The sequence below is a fragment of the Ilyonectria robusta genome, assembly GCF_021365365.1.
Source record: "Ilyonectria robusta strain PMI_751 chromosome Unknown BGZ61scaffold_39, whole genome shotgun sequence".
Taxonomy (NCBI): domain Eukaryota; kingdom Fungi; phylum Ascomycota; class Sordariomycetes; order Hypocreales; family Nectriaceae; genus Ilyonectria; species Ilyonectria robusta.
The window spans coordinates 251,004-266,987 of NW_025764473.1; the positions used below are offsets into that span (position 1 = coordinate 251,004).

The 15,984-nt window shown below is 52.0% G+C and overlaps 5 protein-coding genes across 5 annotated transcripts; 3 read left to right on the plus strand and 2 right to left on the minus strand.

The window, feature by feature from the left end:
* Positions 1–1,808: 1,808 nt before the first annotated feature.
* Positions 1,809–2,054, plus strand: BGZ61DRAFT_370121 (uncharacterized protein; the record flags this gene model as incomplete). The annotated part of the gene is made up of 1 exon (XM_046241996.1): positions 1,809–2,054. The coding sequence occupies one exon, from the start codon at positions 1,809–1,811 to the stop codon at positions 2,052–2,054; it is 246 nt and encodes an 81-aa protein (XP_046095925.1).
* Positions 2,055–3,336: 1,282 nt separating this feature from the next.
* Positions 3,337–3,513, plus strand: BGZ61DRAFT_280211 (uncharacterized protein; the record flags this gene model as incomplete). Its single annotated transcript, XM_046238452.1, has 1 exon — positions 3,337–3,513. A coding segment is annotated over one exon (177 nt), but the record flags the coding sequence as incomplete, so codon positions are not given.
* Positions 3,514–3,519: 6 nt separating this feature from the next.
* BGZ61DRAFT_464993 (uncharacterized protein) lies at positions 3,520–4,198 on the minus strand. Its single transcript, XM_046247528.1, has one exon. The coding sequence runs from the start codon at positions 4,192–4,194 to the stop codon at positions 3,973–3,975; it is 222 nt and encodes a 73-aa protein (XP_046095927.1). The 5' UTR covers positions 4,195–4,198; the 3' UTR covers positions 3,520–3,972.
* Positions 4,199–9,576: 5,378 nt separating this feature from the next.
* Positions 9,577–11,778, minus strand: BGZ61DRAFT_433275 (peptidase C65 Otubain-domain-containing protein). Its single transcript, XM_046243906.1, has 4 exons — positions 11,707–11,778; positions 11,543–11,629; positions 11,419–11,482; positions 9,577–11,299 (listed from the first exon to the last, which is right to left on the minus strand). The coding sequence occupies exons 1-4, from the start codon at positions 11,767–11,769 to the stop codon at positions 10,026–10,028; spliced, it is 1,488 nt and encodes a 495-aa protein (XP_046095928.1). The 5' UTR covers positions 11,770–11,778; the 3' UTR covers positions 9,577–10,025.
* A 2,184-nt stretch (positions 11,779–13,962) lies between these two features.
* Positions 13,963–15,815, plus strand: BGZ61DRAFT_465008 (uncharacterized protein; the record flags this gene model as incomplete). The annotated part of the gene is given in 3 exon segments (XM_046247529.1): positions 13,963–14,623; positions 14,683–14,752; positions 14,765–15,815. Coding segments are annotated over 3 exon segments (1,712 nt in total), but the record flags the coding sequence as incomplete, so codon positions are not given.
* Between the last annotated feature and the right edge of the window lie 169 nt (positions 15,816–15,984).

Sequence of the window (15,984 nt, forward strand, 5' to 3'; positions counted from 1 at the left end):
GAAGAGCTGAAGAAATCAAGTACCATTCTGATCATCCCCCTCCCCCCTGCTGCACTGTCATCCTCGGGCCAGGGCGTTTCATCACTTGCTCACGGGACTCATGCATCATGGTCAACCTACCCTTGGGTGTGCCTTGCCTATGCGTGGCAAATAACCGGCGATGCTGAAGGAACGGATGAGGTGAACTTGCGTCTTGACGTCGATTAGAAGACTAGAAGATTCCACTGGCGTGGCAGGGCTTCGCGCCATGAGAGGGAGGACTCAGGGGCCACGCAAAGATGTTGGTTGAGCGCGATTCTTTCGTGCACCCCAGTTTCCTCGTCGAGAAGGCTATGCGAAGAGGCTGGTGACATTCCAGGCACCAGGCCGGCCGGGCGTGGAAAGGGGCTTGGATGGTGTTGGAGTTGCTCTTGGTGACCAGCACCTCGGCTGCACATGGGACAGTAGGCAGAAGAGGCTTAGAATCATGCAGTTCTAAATGTGAAGCTTCTCCAACAAAGGTCCGGTGACTCATTGAGAAGAGTCGAATCTCGTGATTCTCGAACGCGCGTAGCCCGTAACCCACATGTCTTCGACCACCTTAGGCAGCGGCCTTTCACGCCTCCTCGGGGGCGAAGCTCTCGAGGAGGGTCGCCGGGATGAGGCCCCCAAAGTATCGGTACAGAGTCGCCAGCTGCTGGATGCCTCAAACCACAATCTCAGTGCTTTACAAACACCCTCATTTCTGATCGCTGACCGGGCTTTGCGTCAGCAGTGGGCCTCAGCCCCAACCAACCGCTCTGGATGCCACCGAACGTGCGGTCCATGGCATTGAAACCTGTTTATGTCCAAGTTAGTGGGGTCGGAACTGCGTTTCCGGTCGAAAACTGATCGTGGCAAAACTGAAGTCATCCAATATGTCATTCCTATTGGCCACAGCTCCCGTCGATCCCGTCGATCTGGCCAGTCTGGCCCCAAACGCACTATCAACCTTTTATCGTCGTTCGTTGTTTACCCGACTGCCGTTGGAGTATCATCTGCGTCCAGCTCATCGGCCTTAGCGGCTTTGGTGTTCTCCCTGTCTTCAACCTGCTCTGCTCGTTACGTCCTTCCTTGTTCTCCTTACCCTCGCCACTGTCATCCTCGGCCATGCTTGTTGTTCGGCGTCAATCTGCTCTTCGGGAATTTCGTTCTGTTCGATTTCCTCTTCTAGTTCTTCCTCTGGGTGCATTTGCTCAGGCCGATGCTTATGCTTTTGCTGTTGCTCTTGCCGTTGTCCTGCGGATTTCCCTCGACGATGGCGGGGCCATAATGATGCAATCGTCCAATCCCGTCGGTTTGAAATACAGCAAACAACTTGGCTTTAAATATCTTGTTGCCACTTCGCAAATGGCGGCACTCAATTCACCCAGGCACATTATTTTGCTCAACTCTGATCGAGATCTTGACCAACTTCACCTCTTGGCTCTTCCCATACTTGTGGTACACCCCCTTGATAGCGCCTTTTTCCATCGCCTTCCATCCCTTTCCGTCCCATACACACCCATACAATCCAGAAGCACTGAAACGGCAAATATCAGTGCCGATCATCAGCCATTGGTCATGGGAAGCATGCAATAACGCCAACCACCTAACAGAAAGGGGAGGGGAGGGAAAAAAGTAGACAATCAGTGGCCAAACAATGCCGAGGCCAGTCGTTTGCTGAACATCACCCCGGACCAAGCTGCCCCGTTTATGAAGACCAATAGCCAGCCATTCATCACTAAAATTTCAAACTTGCAGCAAGAGCTGTCTTTCTTGTGAACAACAGACTGTCCTTTTCTGCGACCATGTCTTCCAGACAAGAAGGCACCTACTCCGTATCCAACCCCAATTCCCCGCCCACTCCAATCGACCTGCCAACCTACTCCCGCTGCATGTATCAACACATCAAGAGACAAATGGAGGCTGTGTCCCGTTCGTCGCATCTGCGCTCGCAACATCCAAACCACACTCCGGCGCCGATGCAAAACAGCACTTCGAGTCCGAACGAGGGAGGTTCAGGAAAACCCGCTGGAGGTCAGGAACTGCCGTGAACGATACTTTCCGACTTACGGTGGCACTCTTGTTGGTTAAAGCCGCCAAAGGAGTCTCGCGGGAAACAGGTAGCCCCGATTTATACCCTTCCAGAACCATCCTCGTTCTACTCCTGCCACCTTGGACGGTGAGCCCGCGCATTCCAAGCCATGATTCCTGCTGGTTGGATGTCGCCGTTCGACGAGCGTAAGAAACAGAACGAGCTTCTCTATAATCTTAACTCTAATCTTACTCGCGAAGAAGCATCAAGATACTGATGAATGACGCACAAGCGTACTTGGCTTGAGATCGGAAAGCCCAAACGCCTAGACCCCCCGAGGCATCGACCTCCGATCTAAAATCCCGCGAAGGCAGCAACCAGAATTGCTGCCACCACCAGCCCGTATCGCGACGCCCGAAAATCAAGCAACGATACAGCCGCCGACGTTCCAGTGGCACTCGTCTTTGTGAGGGAACGATCATTTGACTTTCATACTTTATGAATAGTCCCACTTTATAAATATTGTGTAAATAGCTTAAGTCAGAGTTTTCCTTAATCTCTTTCTCTCCTTGTAAACAATCATTTTACCCAAGTCGCATTCGACCTCGTTCGTGCCCTTGTCCCGTCACATTAGCCTCAATGGAGTGTTCGCACACTTCCTCGACCCCCTTGGCAAGAAGAAGATCCTCCTGTCTATACCGTCAATCAACGGGAGCCATACGGGCGAGGCTTTTGCAGACGGCGTTGGGGAGATCATCAAGGAGTTTGGCCTCGAGAAGCGCGTGGGCTACTTCGTCCTGGATAACGCGGGCAATAACAACACAGGCGTGGAGGCGCTTGGACGAATATTTGGCTTCAAATGGCCACGCAGATCATGAATGGCAAGGATCTAAGGGAATTCGAGACGGAGAGTGATGCTCCTCGCGCCCTCCAGGACGGCCTCCAGCTTTGGAGGCGCAAAGGCGCCCTAGGCAAGCTCCGCAACATCATTATGTGGATTACTGATAGACACGCCGGCGGCGGCCGCGCCAGAGAGTTTAAAGCGCTACAAATCGAGTCCCAAAATTGTCTTCTAGACGATGAGCCCCGCCGACCCCCTGCCGAGCTTAAACAGCCGAACGATACTCGGTGGAACTCACATTACTATGCCTTCCGTCCTCAATCGAGCCCCAATCGATGCCTATTCTGAGGAGGAACGCGCTCACAATACACGTCTTGAGCGGGTTACACAGAAAAATAGACGACTAGCGTCAGATAAGCATATCAAGCTTCCAACCAAACCCTTGATTGTGGAAGATAAGATGTCAACTGAGGACTGGGTCACGGTCACAAGATATATGGAGATATTAAAACCGTTGATGCTGGTCACAAAGAAACTCGAAGGGTATCCACGGCAGGGCCGCAACGGCCTTATGTGGGAGGTGTTGCCTTGCTATGAGTTTCTCTTGAATCATCTGGAGCGCCTAATGGAGCAATATACCGGTAGGGACTCGATCTGCCTGGCCAAGGGGCGGACACACGTACCCAAAGCCGCCACTCCAAGCGCACCGAGCATACCGAGTGCGCTGTCGTCGCAGATGGGTGATGTGATTCCTTTCCCTATGGTAGACTCTGTGGGAGACATTTCGAGCAACCACCCACGAGATGGTTCTGCCGACGCTATAGAGCCTCCTTTCATCTCCCGTTTCCACGAGCGAAACAACCAGCCTATGGCATGTAGCCCAAAGCGAAGCAACACGGGAGGTCATATACCCCCTCCCCTTTCTTTCCGTGGTTTCTCTGGACCCGCTAGAGGTGTCCATCATGCTTCCACCAATAGCACAGCAGGAGCCAGCATCGGCACTTCTGGGTCTTCCGACATCTACCAGTCTCAGGCGTCGAGCACCGGCACGTGCCCTATGAGCCAGGCGATTTTTCAGAGGACGTCAGAGGTTTCCTCAAGGCCTAGCAACTTCTTCGATGCTATCTGGACGGTGCGGATGGAGGCTTTCATTAGCCCCCTCGCACCCACAGGTTTTGGCGACTTCCCCAATGAACAGAACGAGCTCCGACACGAGGTCCAGAGACGGAGCAAAAAGCTCCGAAGGAGACACAGTCGGAGCCGGCACCGGAACAGCTACAACTCTCGAGGCACCCGTGGCACCGACGACTACTACCATGAGAGCCGAACCGCAGGCGAGGAAGACTTCTTCCGAGACGAACCATTCAAAGGGTTCTAGCCTCTGAGCCACACCACACACGATTGTGCATTTCTTTGAATCTTTTTGATAAGTTGGAGCAAGGAAAACTATAACGTATGTGATAAGCGAGTGGGCCAGACAAGTGAGTGCACCGAAGCAGTTTTACACCTTAAAATGCAATTTTTTAAAAATTTCTTAAAATTTAAACTAGGCTTAAAATATATATAATTTAAGAAATAAGTCTATTAGTTAATTCAATTACAATAATAATAAATTTTCCTATATTATTAAAAAAAAATTTATAAAGTTATTTAAGAAAATCTTATTCGCACTGTTTTTTTTCTTATTTTTATTTTTAAAAAGCTAAATTGATTTTTTTAAATTCTAGGAAAAATGTTATCTTATGACTTTCTTATTGGAATATCTAAATTTAATTCCCTAAAACTCCTAGAATTATATGGCTAATTTTAGGAAATTGAAAATTATGACTTTTAGCTGTACAGTATAAGTGGTGCACTTACTTGTTTGGCCCACTCGCTTATCACATACGTTATACTCTTTTTTCGGTAGATCATTTTGGGACTGGTTTTTGTTGGTCTTTGCCTTCGGGTTGGCCTAGCTGAAAATCTTCTGATGGGCGCGGTGTTTAGGCTTTTTTTTCTTCTATTTATCAGAAAGGAGAAGATGGACAGGAAGAGCATTCTAGATATGCGAGACCTATGGTGGAGGAAGCTGTCATAGGCGACGACAACGAGGTGTTGGTGGATGGAAGATGTTACAACCGACAGGGACCCGCAAATAGCCCCAGCCAATCATGTAAGGATCGCATCGGATAGGAGCGTAGCGCTCCTGGAGTGGACGATCCACCAATGATGCGCTCCACGTAGTATATATTACTAAATGGATACGTGACATAGCTAATGACTAGCGGAACAGTGGGAAAACATACGCGCGCGCGAAATTACTTAAGCGGTTTACAGGGGAGCCAATACCGAAGAACGCAAGCTTACAATTCCAAGTGGAACGAGTGCTTGATAATCAATACAATGCCAAGCCTTAGATAACCTTGAAAATTAGGGAATGATAGGGAGAAGCGATGTGGCAGGAACGATGTGGGATTTTTCCTCGTAGTGTACCATTCATCGTCGGGGTCGTGTCCGACCCAGTCTACCCTATACTGAAGCTGTTTGACAAAGTCAATGGTCTTTTGGGCCGCCGATTGTCCGAAAGTTTTGCCTAGGATGAAGAATCGATTTATGCCAAAGTGCAGGTACCTTGTCCAGGGAGGCTCTGAAGAAGCATGAAGGGTTGGAAACCACCATGCGCGGTCATGAGACGAGAGGAGGGAGGGCGAGAATGGGGATGAATTCCTGGCCGCGTTTTGCAATGATGACGGTTCCTTGCAGGGCTCCTAATAGTGTAACCAGTGCGTGTGAAAGCCTCAAACTGCTCATTTAGTCCGTTCGAATTGGCCACACTAAACTACCGGTCCGTCTAACTTGGTCACACTAAACTACCAGTCTGCCTGAAATGCCCAGACTAAACTATTGGTCCTTCCGTCGCCGTCACACTAGACCACAGTGCAAACTATGGTCTACACTAATAGTCCAAACATAAAAGATGGCTTGTGGCCCATCCCCGTACCTGCCTCCAAGCTTCCCAATGCCATTGTCGAATTGTCTCACCGCCCGCCTTCTTTATCACGTCCCTGAATCCAAAGTATCGACGATGGTACCCGTGGCTGCCGGATCGACATAACGACACTAGAGTCCAGAATTAGACAACGGTACACATCACGAATCAGAAGGCTTACCTCTGATGGGACTATCAAAGAGCTCCTGTCCCAGGATCGTAGGCATTCCAAGAGGTTCAACGTTTCAATGTTCATAGATCCTCGCTGGTCGGTTACCGAAAGCTTGGCTTTGGAGAAGAGTCGCTCTGTCTCAGTAGACATAGGCGCAATCGATAGAATGTCGATGGCCATCATAGATAAGTTAGGGAACCGCCGTCGCTGCGCTGATTCTAACCACCATTTCAACGGATCCGATACCATCATCACAGGCTCACGGCAGTACACTTCGTACTCGTCGTCATCCATGTTGAAAATCGTAGCCTTTTGCTCTCTCATCCACATTTTGTACCCATTTGGTCGTCTTGTAGTTGGCTCTTGTGCAGAAGTTGGTCGAAGAACAGGGCAGGAGGTGGTTGGTTTGTACGTCTCCCTCCACAGCTCCCCTACACGAGCTTTAGCTCTCTCAATCCATTCATTCTTGTCCTCCCAAGTCTTCTCCATGTATGCCCACTTGAGGGAAGGATGCAATACCGTCGCAGCTGAGTAGACCGGCGAATCTTCCGTTAATTCATAGTAGTCAGCCAGTTTGGCCCAGGCGGTCTCCATCATTGTAGCCAAGTGGGGGATGGTGGTGGTCTTCTTGGCTGCCTCAATGTGATGCAGAAGGTAGTCCATGGTAGGCAGAACGTCAGAGACGGAATTTCCCATGCCCTCGTTGGCCATTGTAGCGTCGTGAAATGGCTCGAGGAATTTGTGAGTCTCGACCAAAGTTACCCAGTCAGAGGGAGTCAGAACATCGTCTTGCAGAGCCGGCTCTTCAGCACAAAATACGGTGATAGCTTGGCGGATTTTAGGCCTGAGGACCCACTCGACCATGCCGTACCACGAATTCCAACGAGTGTCATTGTCGCGCCGCAGCCTTAGACCGTCGGTGAGACTAGTAAACGTTTGAAGCCGCTGGGGTGTCCAAGTGATGTAGACCACGATGTTATGCAGCTTGCCTATCGCCCCTCGCTTTCTCCATTGCTCAACTTCCTTGTTGGACGGCCCGTGGTAGGAATCTGTTGTGGGTGGTCGCTTTCCAATGAGGAACTCCATCACGGCCAGATTAACGATGTGGCCGAAACACCGAAGCCGGTGAGGAAGAGGATCGTAGAAGACATCGAACTCGTGTTCCAAGTCGTCCGATACTTTGTCGATCATGGTGTTCATGTTGGTGGCATTATCCATCATGAAGTATCCAACTTTTGACGCTATTCCATATTCTCGTATGAACTCCATGATGGCTTCTGCCATGTTCTCGCCGCTGTGCTGTCCTTCCAGTTCTTTGATCCCCACCACCAGGGACTGCAGGCCATGGTCTTCGGTAACGAATTGAACTGTGAATCCGATTACGCCCAAACAATTTGGCGATGTCCAGTTGTCGGGAACAATATGGATTGAAGAAAGGGCATTCTGTAGAGCTCGCCTTACAAACTCCTTTTTGTTCTCGTAGCCCCATTGTAAGTCATTTTTGACCGTGTCGCCAGTCATCGGGAGGAGATCATCAGCAGCCGGGCGAATATACCGGATAAAGTCGCGAAAGGCCGGCTGCTCAGCATGAGCAAAGGGGAGGCTGCAAGCTACAGTGTAGCGGCAGTACAATTCGCGCAGAGTGGCTTGGTCTAGTGCATCTTCCTCTGCTGTCACCTTGCGTTTCTTGGCGGGGGGTAGGGTTTCATTGGCCAGGAAGGCAGTGATGTCTCCAAGGCGACTTTGCGTCACTTCCCGCCTGGTCTCTTGCCTTCCAGAAATCGTGATATTGTGCTCCTTCCGCAGATGATTGACGATAGCGGTCGACCCTCCAGAGTAATTGTATTTCTTCGCTCTTTTCTTGTCGAAGCAGGGCTGGCAATGCCACCATTTCGTTCCGTTGGAATCGACCCAAGCTACCGGGATACTCTTGCCTTCCTCTCTTCGACAATACTGCCAAATAGGAGACTTTTTTTGTCGGGAGATGCTAAAAGGTGGCGAAGACGATGATGCAAGCGACGTGGTGGCCGCTGTATCACTAATAAGGTCAGAATCATCCAGATGGCTGGTGCTGCCAATAGCACTAGCTGCCTCGGAGTGATCCACGATGGAAGACATGATTCAGTAGAGACGGCACGTAGACAATAAGAGTGGTGATCATGGGAGTCTGGCGGAGCGGAATTGTTAGAGTAGACCAGATTGCTTGTGCACTTTGGTGTCTCGACTTCAATAGTAGTCGGCATGGAGAATCTGTGGTAGACAACGTTCTCTCTTCACCATTCCAGGCACTTGAGAATGGATGACTACAAATACCCAGGCAAGGCCAAGCAGCACGGCCCGAAATCAACCAACCGCTTCCAATCATTGGAATCTGGCCACCTATGCTTCGCAACCGGCTAACTTAGAAGTCCTAGAAATTTTGGTTTGGACCACAGGTTCCAAATCGCTCCTCCTCTGGGAGGTAAACGTGAAACGCGCCACGACTTGGATGCCACCTTTGCTGGCCAATGATCGGCTACTGGGGAGCATCATCCCCTTCAGCGTCAGCGTCACGCGAAAACCTTGGATCGTCGCGCACTGGTCCGCTCGCGCCGGCTTCGCGCTCGTCTCGCGCCAGCCAGGTGTCAGATTACAATTGATTCTTGACCTCGCTTTTCAGTTTGCGCACGTAAGCCGAGCGGCGGGGCCGTGAGTTGAGCATCGCGTGTGGTGGTCCATCCTTCCAGGGCTCTATTGTGGCTGAGACGGACGTCTATGAGTGTAGTGGACTCCTGGCTTCAATAAAAACGATACGGCATGGGAAATGGAGAGTAGACGAAAAGGCTTAAGAGATAAATAGCTTTTAGGCGGACTGAATTTGACTTGAACTGCGCTTTGGGTTGGGACGTAATGTATCACATTGGCGGGGAAAATGGGGGCCACTGTTTGGCATCATGCAGCGTTTGCGACTGCAAAACAAACAACTTGGCGATATATCTCAGATCATGATGGGATTGATACCAGACTGGAGCTCTAAGCAACTCAGTAACTATGATCTGGCTGGTATGAATGTGATTTTCATGGGAGCGACCAGCGTGAGTCTCGGCATCTCAACCATTTCGCTCCATAGGATATGCGAGCCAGCCTACCCTATAGGTGCCGGATAGAGGCTACCTGGCACCTCGCTCATCTGTAATGGCAGGGTTTGTATCTCTTAACTCCACGACTTGGGATTCGCAGCTCAGATAATATGCCCTTCATCGTCTCTCACGCTGTAAATATTCTTCTTGGAAATCAGCCAGATAACCCATTCCAAAGCTATAAAATCAAGTTGCTACTGAACATGTACATGCAGGCAATTCTGGGCTCTTGTTAAGAAGATGGTTTCAGTTACGTGATACCTAAGGTACAATATATAACGCAGTGTAACAATTGTACCTGCTAACATGTCTTAGCACCATCTTGAAAATTTCGCCACGCGCGGTCGACGCGTCCGACGCGTTGGGTCGTGGAGTTCTTGACTGGGTTCTCTGCAGCGGCCTCCAAACCCGGGAAGACGCTGCTTGACGCACGTTAAGTCTTGGGCGCACTAATAGTGAGACTGTTAGTCTGCGTCCCTCGCACTGAACTACTGGTCAGTCTGGTCGAGTTACACTGGACTATCAGTTTGGTCCGAGAGGCCTGCACTGAACCATCGGTGTAGTCCGAGAGACGTCACACTGAACCAATAGTGCATAGACTATTAGTCTGGACTACAGTGTGCACTAATAGTGCTCTTAATGGTCCGCACTATTAGGAGCCCTGGTTCCGAAAGAGCGCCTCGACGGAATCGGCGTCGTCGAGGGTCATCAACCATGGCACGTTCTCTTTGCCGCAGAGCCAGACATGCACCAGCTGGAGCACGTTGACTTTGGGGTCATGTCATCCCGGCAGCTGCAGTCTGCCCGCGATGTTATGGAATGATTCATCGAAGCGGCCCCTGAAATCCCTGCATGGAGACACCTAACCCCCATTCATGCATCCTGTACTATGACGTTTCCTTCTTCGACTTTCCTTTACCCGCATCTCTGCCATCCACTTGTTCGTCATCTGGGCTCCACTCATCTGGATGAAAGTCTGGATTTCTGTAGTGCGCTCGATTCCATACACTATTCTTGAAAGCGTTGGTAGTTACCTGGAATGTCGACTCGGGGAAGCTGTTCTTGCTCTCTTCGTACTCAAGTTGTGCCGGGCTGAAGCGTATGTGATAGCCGGGCGTAGTGCGAAGTGGTGGCATGAGAGACGTTTGAGGGCCAAGACTAGAAGTTGCAATCGTCGAGTGGTTGGGCCCAACAGCTAAAATTGCAGACATAAGGGTCGGGGGCGTACGGGGCTGAGGTGACGGCATGACAGAAGGCGGCGGAAGTGCGGCTTGTGGTGCTAGCGCTGACCATCCCTCGGGGAATGAAGCCATCCACGGGCTGTGCTGTACAGACGAGAATGGTTCTGGAGCCGAGCTCGTCGGAGGGGGCGGAGCGAGGGGCGCGAGTCCTCCCATAGATGGGGCTGCGTCGAGGCCTGGGATCGTGGCTAGAGCGCCAAAGTCAACCGTTGAGGATTGACCGATGTTTGTGTGTGTCCGGTGAACCTCGGTATTGTGGGAGAAGCCGCTGACACGATTAACTTGCACCGAGACTGGGGCAGCAGGAACAGAAACAAGGGGGATAGGCGGAGCCCTGTAGAGGATATCGTAGTGGTCGGGGTGGTAGAGCAGGTAGATTATGGGATCGATATTCGCGAGATCCCTGCCGTTGGCCTCCTTGGGGAAGCGATACTGGTTGACCTGACTGCCAGGGCCGCGGTCAAGGTAGGCGATCTCGAGAACAAAATTGACGGGCATGAGCAGGACGTTGACCAGGGCAACAATACCAAGATGCTCAATCTCGCGGTCGACAAGCTCGATCGACTGACTGCAGTAGCCCTGAATGCCGCCGACAACTTCGGTAAGGAATGGCTCATAGGTGGCAGCATTGGCCTTGAGGTACGTAGCGCCGAGGATGCGGAGGTAGCAAATGATACCACCAGCGAGGCCGTGGTCGTTCCACCGCTCTTGAACCACCGTGTTTGCCAGAGGTGGATTGTTTATATTCTGGGCCACCTCGCGTAGGAGCCCGATCATTTCGTCGGCCCAGTCTTCAAAGTACGTATAGCCACCAACAGTCAATAGCATCTGGTTCATGCCGCAGAGTCGGACGACCTCACCTTCGACCTTGGCCTGGTCGCCTGACTCGATGAGCATCTCGAAGTAGCTGAATCCAATTGCTGAGCGTGGGGTGAGACCATTAGCCACTGAAGATGCGGAGGCGGTAAGGAATGCGCGATTGTTGAGCACGGGCAGATGTCTTGGACCACAGTACAGGAAACGGGAAAAACTGACTTACCCCGCCATCCAGAGTTACCGTCGCCTTGAATGGGTCGATAGTGGGAGTAAGTCTGGGGAAGGGCCTATGGGGTAACCAAGGTCAGTTTTGAAGCCATAGAGGCAAGAATCGAGGCAATGCGTACAATTGTCTTATCCACGTAGACCGGGTCGGCTTTGGCATACTCGTGAGTGATGGCATTGCTCGATGTCTTGTTTCCTACCAAGAGACCCTGAGAAACCGGAGGTCAGGAGTGAGTTCCACGGAGTCCTCGCGTAAAGCTTCAGAATCGTGACGTGCCTCGAGAACAGGCCGGTAATCTTTGACAGCGGCCCGCAGGGTGGCCAAGTCGTGTTGACCTTGAGCCTCCATTTTGGGAGCGACTATGATGTGACGATATGTCTGCTGGTGCCGGTGCGAGGGCTGCTGGTACTGCTAAGGGCAATTGTCTCGGGTTGCGATGGCGGGCGGCGGGGAAGAAGTCGAGGTCGAAGCTGCTGAAGAAGGCAATGGCGACCGTGCGGCAGGAGAAGAGGATGAAGAAAGCTGCTGCCAGGGAACCTGGTGAAGCACATGCGACTGGGGTTGCGGTTGCGATTGCAGTTGCGAACCATACAGAACTCCAGCGCCTCGCCTCCAACCGGCAAGGCAAGGCCAAAGTCCAATTCTGGGGCTAGACCATAAGACACGAAGCAGGAGGAGACGAAGGGTGTGGGTTAATGCTGGAACATGCCTCAAGAAGTGGGAGAGGAAGAGGGACGCGAAGATGGCCAGGCGGGAGTGGAGGAGAGGATGAAGCTGGGGGCTTCACACAAGATGAAGCGTCGGTCGAGAGCCAAGAGACGTCAAAGGCCCAGTCAAAAGTGTCGCAGGAACAGGGAGGGGGTTTCCCTTAGGTGATTGGAGGATGTACTATGTAGCAGTTAGGTATGGGAGGGGACCGAGGGCGAGCGACGATCATTTCCCGCTGGCGACGGGACGGCACGATTTTCGATTCGATTAACGATAACGTGTGGGAGGGGCCGTCTCATTCCCTCTCTTCCTCCCTCTTCCTCTTCCACCTGTTTGGAACAACGAATACTGCAACCTCATCAGTAACAGTGTGTTCATCATCCGGTCATGTTTGCATCCCTTCACGAGAGTTCCAAGGGCCATCGGCAATTTACAAGCATCGTCTATAAACTTGACCCAGAGTCGGCTTGGGACGGTCAAATGCTGAGCGCCAATGCTCTCTAATCATCCACATTTCCTCTCGATCGTAGTGGTTTTCTTGGAAAAGTTGTCTCTCTAGGCGGCTGTAAAGTGTGTGTAAGAACCACCATATATGAACTGAGTGAAACGTGAGAAAACATCGCCATCGGCATCCCAGGTCACGCAGCCTTCTGTATCGCCGTTGACCAAGGATTCAAACGGGGCCGATAAGCGAACTCGAAGCCCTGGATGGATATAGAATAGCTTCGTAGCAAAACATCTGATATCGGACACTTGAAACCGGTGTTGGCGGTGAGCTTGCCTTGAAGGGGCTAAGCGCCTGTCTTATTCGCTTCCTTGGCATATCTCGCCAGCATATCCAAGGGATGACTAGAACACAGTTAGTACACACCTACTTACCAGCGCGTCCGTGCGAGGTTCTTGACCCATCCAGCGGTCGGCAAGTGCCGCTGCTGAATGCCAAGTGTCTAGCTAATTTACTCTAGCAACCTCTGATCTACATTTTCGTCAAGTTGCCAGTTCGCTACGTTCAGGTCTCGAGAATCCTCACCGTGTCTTGCACCCTATGCCAAAGAGCTGCTGACGGCATTCTGTATGAGGGGGGCTCTGTGAATCTCCCATGCATCTCCTTCCAAGGCCGATTCTTATCCTCCGAGATAGCTCGCGTCGTTTGTGGAGAGACATCGCATATGGCCTTGAGCATCCTGTTCGGGTCGTTCGGGACGCAAGGGTGTTATGGCGACCCCGTGGTGAGCGATTTATCCAGCAGCGCTACCCAGCGCCAAAGCTCAGTGAGTATAACACTACCTGTACTCGGAACACGGCTTGTGGACTGTAATGATCAGCGTTCACGTTGCCTGCCCCTTTTTGCTAGCTTCTCGTTATAAAACATGACGGGTTTCAAGACAAGGGACCAATATCCATGTCTGGTGCGATGGAAACCTGAAACCCTGGTCGTCCGGCAGGACCAAGCTGCCGCCAAGGGCAAGCCAAGGGCAAATAGAACCATGCTTCTGGGGAAGATGTCTCTGCTCTCCTGCCATTGGTCGAATTTTCTCCCAAATTACCGCGCTAAAAGTGTCAGACTAGGTTAGCCACAAGCCACAAGCCACTATCACCATTATCCTTTCACCGGGGTTTTATGCATAGTCAGGGTGCTACTCATATTTTGATAAATTGAGTAGCTCTGCTGCGGAGTGTTGTCTTCTTTTCTCAGTTGGCCGCAGGTGACTTGTTTACCAAATAGTGCCCTTGTATTGCCTACGATATCCTGCGTGGTTTCATTTCTTCGTACCGCCGCTATCGCTTTCCCCAAGGTGGAGGGCGACGATGCATCTTTTGGGACGAGGATGGAGAATCGAGGAACACGTCGCGGGAGTGCAGAGCCTGCGGGATCTTATCATCATACGCGACAAAGACAACAATAACGGCAACGGCAGTGGGAATTCGAATAGCCGCAGCTCACAGAATGGACAACCAGGTCCAGATGGGAACCTCACGGCTGCTCCTGGTCGAGCCAAAAAGACAACAGAGGCACCCACATCACCCACGACCGAATCCAAGGCGCCAGATATTCCCTCCAAAACGACCATCTCTCCGAAATCATCCAAGCCGGGTCTGCCTGCTCCCAATCCTACCACTTCGAAGGAAGCATCACAGACAACACTTCCTTCCCCACCGGAACCACTGGTAACAAGCGCTCGCATCGCAAGCACCGAAATTTTGCCTCTGGAAACCACACCTCTGGAAACTACCCAACGGGTCACTGGCCCTACTGCATTCTCGCCTCCCGCATTCTCGGCTTCAGCAGATATAACTACTCAAGATGTAGCTCCTCCGCCTTCTACCACATTGCCTCTGGTGGCTCCGATGGGACCGAGCTCATCAACCTCATCGCTACCCACGTCGACAATAGGGCCCACGTCCACAGACCGGCCACCCAACTCCATCAACTCCATCCCCAATGGTAACAGACAGCTGAGCAGTACAGCCGCAATAGCCATAGGGGTCATAGGTCTTACTCCTATTCAGTTCTGTTTCCCTCTCAGGCCACCTAGGCTAACCCGTTCGCAGTTGGTCTCCCTGTTATCATCGCCCTGATCTTCCTAGCGTGGAAATACCGAAGCTATACGGCCCGGGCCCGGGCCCGGGCCCACATCGTGAGCCGATTCAGAAGGGTGAGAGAGCGAATGCAAAATTCCCAGCGCCATGCCGCACGAAGCGATCCTTCCATGAGCGAGTCACTTCTCGGCAATGAAGCAGATATCGAAACCGGCAGTGACATCGACTACGCGAAGCCCCTGCCGTATTGGGATTCCCATCAGATCGTGACGCTGCCACAAACCACGCCAATGGCCATCGTGAGGCCGCGTCCAGTCCTACACCGATCCGTTAGCCGGTTGATGCGTCCAGAGCGTAATTCCATTCGAAGGGTGAAGGCAGTCGAGAACTCTCTCACTGAGGTTTCTCAACCTCCTCCCGGGTTTGGAGGCGTCCCCGAGCCGATAGCAATTGAACAGGGCAGTGGAGCACTAGGTGGCGATAACAATATACCTCTTTGCCACGTCCAAGGAGTCGCAGAAACAATACGGCCACAGTCTGAAGCGGCCTCAACGACAGCTGACGCGCACAGCGCCACATCTGCTACTTCAAGCCCTACATTCCGGAGTGCGGGTGACCGACGTACAAATCATTCCGGCTGGTCCGAGTGGTTTCTGCACCGCAGGTCCGAGGCTAGGCCGATATTGGCGGTGGTTGAACACAGCAGCAGCGCACCAGCTAGGGACAATATACCCCCATGCTTTGTTCCAGACGTCGCAGAACCGACATGGCTACAGTCGGAGGCGACGTCAAGAGCTGCCGACAGGCAACGGCGCAGTGCTATATCTGCCACTTCAAGTACTACAAGCTGGAGTGCAGGTGACCGATACACAAGTCACTCCGGCTGGTCCGAGTGGTTCCGAAATACCGCGCCCGAGGCCGAGCTCCAACCAGGTATGAGACGATGCAGTAGTGTGAGTAGTATGGGGGGGATGAGCATCGCCAGCAGCGGAGTGCTCTCGCCGGCCTTTAGGAGCTGGCCGATAGCACCGCCCACTCCAACGACGGCGTCCATTGTCGGGCTGACAGCGGAAGGGGGTCAGGAGGTGAGAAATGGAGGGAGTTCCACCGCAACTCAGTCATGTAAACTCGTCGAACTCCACTGGCTCCCTTAAGTCGGTAGAGGTGATTGTTGAAGGTAGTGTTCATTCTGCGAAAGCTTCGATCGTTTGTATGCAGGGTATATACGGAGAAGGGATCGTGCTTGACTAAGTCAGCTTGTGCTGTGACGAATTCAGTCGGTTTTGCAGGCTTGAGTCCTAGTCGCAACGCCGG